General features: G+C 42.8%; 1 protein-coding gene across 1 annotated transcript in view; it reads left to right on the top strand.

Annotated features, from left to right (window-relative positions):
- Nucleotides 1-9,746, top strand: part of LOC108788458 (N-acetyllactosaminide beta-1,6-N-acetylglucosaminyl-transferase-like) — a 44,454-nt gene extending 34,708 nt beyond the window's left edge. The window contains exons 2-3 of the mRNA XM_018558213.1: nt 2,408-2,497; nt 9,311-9,746. Of these exons, the coding sequence (XP_018413715.1) occupies nt 2,408-2,497; nt 9,311-9,501 (281 nt within the window). The 3' untranslated portion in view covers nt 9,502-9,746. The remainder of the gene's footprint in view (nt 1-2,407; nt 2,498-9,310) is intronic.
- Nucleotides 9,747-9,954: the final 208 nt, after the last annotated feature.

Genomic DNA, 9,954 nt, shown 5'->3' on the forward strand with positions numbered 1-9,954 from the left:
ACAACGTGCATGAATGGTTTGGATAGGGCCTGAGATTTTATGCTCCTTTGGTGACAAGTTCTGATATAAATGGTTCTAGGTTCTATGTGGAGTGCTAAGGTGAAGATGCCAGATCAATAACAATTGACAGGATAACTAATGATATTAGTTTCAACATAAAATAATTTAGACTAAACAGGCTTACATTTTCACAGAGAAACAAATCCAAAATGAGAGAGTTATATCTAAGTCAGATTTAGCAAGTACAGAGGGTGCACTGGGGGGCAGGAAGGCATTTTTCTGCAAAGTTGTGCCATTGGCCCACCTCCCTCTGCCCTAACTGCTATTCAGACTGCTCGTATTACTATTATCCCACAATGCATCAAGTTCTGTGAATGGAGGAGGAGATTCTGCCATTGCACTGTCCCTCCTCCATTCACAGATTGTGATGCATTATGGGATAACTGTAATACCAGCTCTGTGAATGGTGAGCGGGCAGGGGGTAGCAACTATGTAGACTAGACTCTCTGCAGATTTACACAATGCCGGAAGACAGCCACTGAGAACAATATCCGACGGTTGTGAAGGGGGCCTGAAGGGGAGGTTTTACAAGTAGCAGAAGCTGCAGGTAAGGGGATACACACCATTACACATATCTAATGTGTTTGGTGCTTTATCCTTCCAAGCACAAAAAATAAACTTCAGCTTACTCAACCAATCTCGTTTTTTTTGGAGGGGGGATAGAGTACGGTAGGGTTAGAGCCTCTGTGTGATTTTTTTTTATGTTGCCCTGATGGAGAGATTTCCCCTTCCTCCTGTCAAGACAGGAAGTGATGGGAAATCTCTCCAATGCGGACACATTAGAAAACACATTTGGAGTCTGAGGATTACTTAAAGGAGAACTATGAGGTGAGTGATTTTCACTCATCCTCATAGTTCTAGATCGGGAAGTGAGCGAACACATACCGGCGCTCGCTCACTTCTCGATGCCTCTAGATAGGCAGAGCCAGCTGTCACTCACGCAGCTGGGTGGATCCAGACATAATTGTCCAGACATAATTGTTGGGATCCGTTTCAGCTGCGGCGTCTCAGTATACTCCGAGCTGTAGCTCACGTTGTACTGAGCTTTGGGTGATGGGAGGACGCTAGTTTGTGTCCTCCCGTTACCCTTAGGAGAACTATAGGTAAAAGCCCAAACTACTGTTCAAATCTATATTTTCATAACGGCATTCATTTTATATCTACTTACTTAGAGTTACTATTTAATACTAGGGCTGTGCAAATTAACGATTAATTTCTCGATTAATCGTTAATCTTTTTGATCGATTAATTTTTTTTTTAAACTCTGCACGAGCGCCAGCCAAGGCATTGGCCTATACACATACAGCACAGCAATGAAGTAATAAAATGAACTAGGATCACACTAATCCAGCACGTTATTATTCTGAGTTGCCCCACGTGAGATTAATAACGTGCTGGATTAGTGTGATCCTAGTTAATTTTATTACTTCATTGCTGTGCTTTATTTGTATAGGCCAATGTAGTTAGATCTGTATGTGCGTTATAATTAATCGAAATTAATCAATTAATCGATTAAAAAAAATTTTGATTAATCGAACACAAAAAGTTTAATCATTACCAGCCCTATTTAATACCAAAGTTATTTGGTGAAGATGCCAAGTGTGAGCAGAAAAGCCTGCTTAGCTATGGCTTACCATTTATTTATTTCAAATACCGTATTTTGCAGTCCATAAGACGCACCGGACCATAGGACGCAGGGAGGTCCGGCGCGCCTTATGGAGCACTCGAGACTGTAGCTTCTGTGACAGCTTCTATGACAGAAGCTGTGACAGAAGCTGCAGTTAGTGACCGCTGAGACAGGTGGCGCTGTGATTACAGCGCCACGGTCTCAGTGATGACACAGAGCAGGCGAAGAACGTCTATTCTTCGTCTGCTCTATGGTTATCTCGATCGTCGCCGCTGCTCGGTTTTAATACGAGTGATCTCATTAGATCACTCGTATTAAACGAGCAGTGGCTCCTGCTGCTGAACTCGATCGCCGCCGCCGCTGCTCGGCTTTAATACGAGTGATCTCGTTAGATCACTCGTATTAAACGAGCAGTGGCTCCTACTACTCGCCCGGCGCCCGAAACTGCATGTCTCGGGCGTCGGGATTCCCTCCATAAGACGCAGGCACTTTTTCCCCCTCCTTTTGGGGGGAAAAAAGTGCGTCTTATGGAGCGAAAAATACAGTATTTAAGGCCAATTGTTGATTATTTCTCTTCCCCAACAATTTATGGAAAGTTGTTGTACAAGGACCGTATAATGAATGACAATAGGTAATTCGCAAACATCATTTATAACACTCATGCTGGAAGCATTCTACTTTCAAAATGATCGATTTAATGTGATATGTTTTCAATTTTAGATGTACCGGGATCGATGCCAGATGGGCAATGGGAAGGTGACCTCAGAGCAATTAAGTGGAGAGACATGAACGACCACGGCGGTTGTCATGGTAATTTTTCCTTTATTTTCATTACTATCTGATGTATGAAACATGATAGCGCATCAAATTATATAATACAATATAAATGATTTCAGAATGCATGTAACGAGAACAAATTGCGATTCTTACTTGTGTATTATTTTGTTAGCAGCCTCTTCCTGCGGAGACAGTAAAATACCTCAGAAATGCATTGTAGCATTCCAGTATAAAGATAATGACTTATTTTCTGAAATTCTCCTGACTCTCCTTGGCTTTTCAGCTGAGCAGCCAGCTACTTTCTGAATGGCAGTGATAGTATGTCTATAGGCCCACTTCAACAAAGACAGGTATCCCCAGGAGCAAGCATTCTTAGGGGACAGGGCAATCCGTGGGGAAGAACTTTTCCAGAGGACTGCCATTGTTTTCCCTGAGATAAAAAAAAGTACTCCCCTTATTTATACACAAGGCTGGAATGTGCATACATAACTTGTTGCAATCTCGGCCACAGTACTTTCTACCTTCCCTTGCTTGCGGTAAATATCCTGTCCTATGAAGGAACATGTTATCTTCTCCCAAGATGCACTGCTGAGACCTGAGCATCTAATCACCAGACGTCATACCCACCTCATCTCCGATCAAATGCCAGGTCTTTTTTCTGGTGAACGGCCACTGAAGCTTTTGGGCGCCACCCTAAAGGGCTAGGCATTCCTCAGTTTCACCCCCCATGCCTCCAATGTGTTCTCCATGCTTCCAGTGACTGTGGTTCCTGTCACCACTGCTCTCCTGTGTCTCCAGAGACCCCTGCACTTTTTTGTGACTTCCTAAGTCTCCAGTGACCCTAGCGCTCCTGTGGCTCCAGTAACTTCTGTGTCTCCAGTGTCCCCTGTGACTGCTGTGCATACACAGCAATATGTTACCCATTGACCCCAGAGCATCCTGTGACTTCAATGCACAATGAGCTATTCTGAAACACCTGCATATCCAAGTAACCATAGGTATGCTCCTGTATTGCCTGAACTGTCTCTCTCCCTTTTTATATGGACCCCTGTCTATGACAATAGACCTGAACACTGTCAGCTGACCAAGAGGAGAAGAAGGAAGTTGACCCTGTTTAGGTTCCAACCTTATCCAATATGAACTCAACCGAGAGTTAAGATTCAGAGCTCCAGGGAAGGAATCAAGTGTAGGGAAGGCGAGTATCAGGCAATGGGGGGTATTTCTTACAGAAAAATCTGCCCTGAGTAGGCAACTCCTGTCAGCTTTTAATTGCAGTCTGTGTGTGTATTGCAGATTTTCACTCTCTTCCTGTCTGTCTTTGTCTTTTGTCACCGTGACAATAAACTCTAACGGAGACCCCAAGAATAGTGAAACCCAAAAGAAGTTCTAATTAGGGATGCCAATAGCAGTATCGGTATCTGTGCCGATACTGACTTGTACTCGTGAAAATGCCCCAATACTGAGTGCCGACACCGGTGCTTAAAATGTTAAAATACATTTGGCTGCCGTAAGGTTCCGTGCTTGCTGGGGACCTCGTGGCAGCCTTGTGGGGACCTCGTGGCAGTTTGCAGTGCCAGCCGAACATCTCCTCTGCCTTCCCGCTGCCCGCACCTGCGAGATCCCGCACAGGCTCCTGAGATGCCGACAGCCCTGGTGAGCAACACAGAGTATCTAGCTTCATATTTTTCTGCATTGCTGTATAATGCATTGCTGGGATTGTAGTCCTTTCTGGCTGGTGGTATTCTGCATTGCTGTATAATTGTTTTGCTGAGATATGTAGTCCCTCTACAGCTCAGAGTCAGTGGCATAACTACCAGGGTCGCAGCAGTTGTATATATGCAATCGGGACCTGGTGCTCTAGTGCTGTACTAAAAAAAAAAAGTATTGGTAATTGGTATCGGCGAGTACTAGAAGAAAAGTATCGTTACTCATACTCAATCAGGAAAAAATTGTATCAATGCATCCCTAGTTCTAATTCTTCCCCAACTCAATCTAAAACATACAAATAAAGTTTGGCAAGACTTATGCTTTAAACTCTCCTCTCCCACTGCAAACTATTTTAGGAACTACTTGTAATGCTTATGTTTTTGTGCAGAATTTTTCTCCTGCATCATACTCGTTTGTTAAAAGGAAAGCAGAGCAGATTTATACTAGAATATAAATAACAGAGGAAATATAATTCAAATTGTGCTCTGCAAAATCTTATGTTTTATCTCCATAGCAGTTTTGACATCAAGGGAATAATCAAGTATTCCTTTGTGAGAGACCCTACGGATGTGTTTATAGTATGCTAGCGTCTGGGGAATAAGACCTGTGTGAGTCACTTTATGCAGTCAGCAGGAGAAAACATTTATCTCAGGGCAGTGCAAACACAGTTATGTTATGCCAACAGAAAACTCCATACCTGCAAAATACGATTTCATTATTTAACTACTCAAAATCGATATAAAAAAACTATCAAACTCATAATAAAGGGTACTTTATTTACAGTCCTTAGTCATGGTGTCTATAGGACAGGAGACCTGTACCCAGAAGAGATATTTCAGTTTCTAGTAGACGGTGATGAGTTGCATCCGTCTCTTCTTTTTAGGAAAAACTCATCTGTTGAAGTCTCTTCCATTGACTTCCCGAATCCAACCCCATTTCATCATGGGGATTCCATTTTCCCCTCTGCTTTTTACCATTACATACCTTGCATGCTGACACTGAAATTCATAAGAAGAAAAGATCCAATTACAGCCTGGCTTGGCAACCTGGAGAGCAATACTGGAATGCATGTCTTTTAATTATACAGCATTTTATCATTAGGAGATCCATGTTTGCTTTGTTCCTTTTTTACTAGGTCCACTTTTATACCTAGTACTGAACACTTTTAATTTGAAAACCAAGGGTGGGATTTCTGAAGTCTGAAATGAGCGGAAGTAAACCTGTTTTGACTTCTGATCAAGTGCAGGAGAATGTAAAAACTTGGAGGGTTATTCACAAAGGAGCCGAAGGATCTAGCAATAGCTTGGGTTGATCCTACAGCTCACTTCGACCGCCGAAGCCCTTTGGTTAGTTGAAGGCAGGCAAATGGCTCAGCCGAGCGCATATGCATTCGGCTCGTCTGAGCTGTAGTCACAGCCGGAGCGGGGAAGAACGGTCTGCCGAAGCATACCGTTTTCCCTGCAAATGATAACTCCGCCCCGTCGTTGTCATTCAATGACACACCAGTATCCTCAGGTCGTTTGAGGACACTGGGCTGTCATTGAATGACAACAACTGGGTGGAGCCAGCCGTGACATCACATGATTTGGCTGGGACCTGCGGGAAGACTCTGGCAGGTGCCGGACAAATGTAACCCATTGTTTATATTTTGCTGGCATCTGTCAGATTCTTCATTCTGCGGCGGGAGTTTGTCACGTGCGGTCGGGTTGGCGGGCGTCGGGGTATTTATTTCGACAAGTCGCTGGACGCCGTGATTGACCCCTGGATTATGTAGTTGGATCCATTTTTGTTGTTTTTTGTTTTCAATTAAAGGATTTTTTTTCAAACATCTGGTTTGTTTATTTTTACTGTACTGTTAACCCTTTAGTGAATGAGCAGGGTTACAAGTATCCCTTACTCATTCACAAGGGAGCAGCATCTGGGTACCTCGATGCAAATAACCCTCCCTGCCCGCAGACCCCCACAACCAACGCCCCAGGGCTTGTGGGGAAAGGCCATTGTCCCCGTTTGGCACGGGGACAAGGTGCTTTTCCAAGGGGAATATTGTAGGGGCGACCCCACGTTTTTTTTTCCCCATTTGGGGTTCCTCCTTAAAATTCCTACCAGACTTAAAGAGCCTGGTATGACTACCTCGGTGGTAGCGAGCAGAATAACCAAGCCAAATGCTGCTCAGCAGCATTTGGCTATTCTTTCACTGACGTTCGGCCGCTATGAGCATATGAGTGAACGCCAGCGAGTGAACTGCCGGAGGTTCGGCTCAACCGATCCAGATGATGGAGTGGACAGCTTCATCACTTCGGCTTTCCAGAGCCAGTCGATGTACGGCTGATTTTAGCCAATGTACTGCTGAAATCAGCCGTACAGGGCTGAAGTGAATAGCCGAATGGCGTTCGGCTCACTTCACTTCGGCTTGGCAATTCACTCAACTGCCTTCAGCAGCTTAGTGAATAACCCCCTTAGAGTTTCTTTGTCACCTTATTAAATGGTATAATTGAACACTTAGAGAGACGGGTAAAATACATGTTAAAAAAAACATGCATATTTGGTTTTAATATCATATATCAAAATAGTTGATTGCATATTTTATTCTGGTTTTAGTTTGCAAACATGTGACCAGTGTTCTGTTCTAGGTCTCTGCAGGGCCAGGTTTGTGGGTGGGCAGAAGCTGCAGTGGGTCATTACCTCCCTACCAAAGCCAGTTGCCAGTCAAGAACTGCTGGGCAGGAATTGAATTACGGAAAGCTCTGGCATCAGTCACAATGGTGTAATTGCATGCAGGGGCCGGGCTGAGAGAAAGGAAGAAGAGTCAACTACCTTGGATGTTTTAGCAGGAAGGGGGCACAGGAAGGGCAGAACCCACAACCTATGCTGTTTCTAGTCACCTACAGATGAACAATGCCACCTTCAGACTGCAGTGGGATCTGCAGTGCTATCTATTTTGTAGTGTAGTCATCAGTTAAAAGTACATTATTAAAACAATACTAAATTAATAAAAGTGTCACGTACCTTGATGGGATCCTGAGATGACAAGAGTTTCCTCTCTTGCTGATCCAGTCTAAATACCCCTGGGTACTGGGACAGAGAGTGCATGGATTAAGCATAGGCCTAAGTGCCTGTGGATGATGATGCCACTGATGTCAATGGAACTTGTTAGTCCAGTCATCTCATGGCTGGAGGTGACAGGAGATGCAGGTCACCAGCGAGAAGAGTCCAGGAACAAGTCAGGGTCTGCAACATTCAGGCAAGATGAAACCAATATGACAGGCTGAGAAGGAGTCTTGGAAATGCCAGGTTAGCAACTTGTAGGAAGTGTACTACCAAGTGTCAGGCAGTAATCGTAGTTGGAAAAAACCACAGGAGCACAACAGCAAAGTGCCCATGCCGTAAGCTATATACAGGTATAACAATTGGACAGTTTAGAAGACGGATCCTTAGATATATTAATGATATACTAATATGAAGAAATGTGACTTTAATGAGACATTTGTTGGCAGAATACAATGATCATCCAGACTGTTTCAAATTTGGGATAATTCAAGATAAGACGTTAGTCCCCCGAAAAGGAGACTTAGACAAGATTCTTCTTCAAACTGAAGTGAAGGGGAATTTCAGATTAAATTCTAAAGCACCAAATGGGTTGAATGAGGGATTCACTTATTCACTTTTTATTAAACAAGTGGGAGAAAAAAAATCATTGTAATCCCAACATTTCATATATTTGTTTTTCTCCTGCCTCGGGAAAGCTATAGGTAGGAACAAAGTTAATAAAATAAACTGTAATGCTTGCTCTCTGGAAGGATCTGGAAATAAAATGAAGAATAAAAATTAATGAATTAAAAGTAAAAGAAAGAATGTTTCAAGAATTCTCTTAGAAATTGTTTAGCACAGGACATTTAAATAGTGTTGCAAATTCATTAGTAGGCATTGGTTCAGTGTTTTTTGTTTAAATGTATTAGGGAATATACTGTTTAAACTAAGATCTCTGAAAATGACACATGTGCATGTTGGATGTGGAAGTTGGACAAGATGCAGTTTAATCTCAGACTGCGTAAGTGTTTTTTTACTATCAGACTAGAAAAACTGTAGAATTTCCTAGATAGCGGTTTCAGCTGAAAGCATTGATAACTTCAAAAAAACACTGGGATTAATTTCTCAAGTCACAGAATATACAGGAATATGGGAGTTGTTAGCAACGTGTATATATATATATCTATATAGATATATCTAGATCTAGATATATCTAGATCTAGATATATCTATATAGATATATATACACGTGCGCACACACACACACATTGAAATAGTGTCTTTATTTAACCTTACCTACTATGTAACTAATTAGGTATGCAACATCGTCACAGATTTGTGAATTGTCAACCAGTGCCGGTGGACTCACTGTGTTTTGGGGCGGAGGGGGCGTGGGTGCATTGAAGTCAATGGCACCACAGCCACGCCCTCCGGCCACAATGCGATCGACTGCAATCAGTGCCTGCGTTCCAGTCTGGTGCAGTCAGAAAAAATAGTGCTTGCAGCATTTTCTGACTGCACCAGACCGGAACGCAGGCACTGATGTGCCACATGTTCAGGTGATCGCATTGCGGTCGGAGGACGAAGCTACGGTGCCATTGACTTCAATGCACCACCACGCCCCCTCTCACCCCAAAACAATGTGAGCCAGCCGGAATGCGATCCAGTGCATTCCGGCCCCAATCGGGCCGGAACGCACTGTGGCTGGTGTGAACTAGCCCTAACAGATTTCAAATGATTATAGTGATATTAAACTCAAGATTTAGACTACCTACAGACTACAATCTCAATATAAATTAGTAAACTAAATGTAGGATCCATCACAGGAGTGAGCTTGGTGCAGTGGCTACTCGACAACACACAGAGTGACCATGGGGAACAAAAGTAGCCACTCTCCAGAAGGAAGGACAGTGTCAGCATCAATTCAGAGATGATTTGAGGATCTACAGTCGAGTGAAATACAAATAAACTACATTTTTCTTAAAAGTTAGGGGACTTAAATGCATTTTTTAGGTTTAACTGAGTTTAGTGTTACTTTAAGATTTGTTACTGTGATCTGTTGTCAAGACAATTGAAAACATGTTTTAATGCTATTATTCCCTTATTTTCTAGGCCATTACATTCGGGATATCTGTATCTATGGAACAGGGGACTTGCAGTGGTTAATTAATGCCAATAGTATTTTTGCCAACAAGTTTGAACTGAAATCTTATCCTCCGACACTGGAATGCCTAGAAATGAAGCTACGAGAGCGAGCTCTAAATCAGAGTGAGGTCACCGTGCAGCCCGACTGGTACTTCTAAGCAGTACAGTGTGCTGGAAAAAAAACAACCCTGGAGAATTGATACAAGTGCTTTAATATGGATAAGACACAGACAGTAAACAGCTATCTCTTAACCACTGTCCTAAAAAGGCAATTTAAAGCCAAGAAGCAGACACCGTCAAGCAGCTTCATCCTTTTAACTATTAGTGAAACCTTTATTATTCACAGTGCTTGTACCGTTATCATTTCTACTGGTGTTAAGAAGCTTTGAGCATATCATACTGCTAATAGATGCAGTTCTGGACTGCATCTAAAGTATCCCGATATTTGTGTCATATGGTATCAGCCCGTACACAGAAGCAGAACATATTATCAGTTAGCTTTCTTGTATGTAAAGCGTGTTCTATAAATAAAGCATAGGAGGGGGTGTTCATACTAAGATTACCAACAGACCCGGAAAGCATCCGGCCTGTGTATTGTAATGTGATGGTAA

Source organism: Nanorana parkeri, unplaced genomic scaffold (assembly GCF_000935625.1).
Source record: "Nanorana parkeri isolate BGI_ZX_2015 unplaced genomic scaffold, ASM93562v1 scaffold326, whole genome shotgun sequence".
Classification (NCBI taxonomy): domain Eukaryota; kingdom Metazoa; phylum Chordata; class Amphibia; order Anura; family Dicroglossidae; genus Nanorana; species Nanorana parkeri.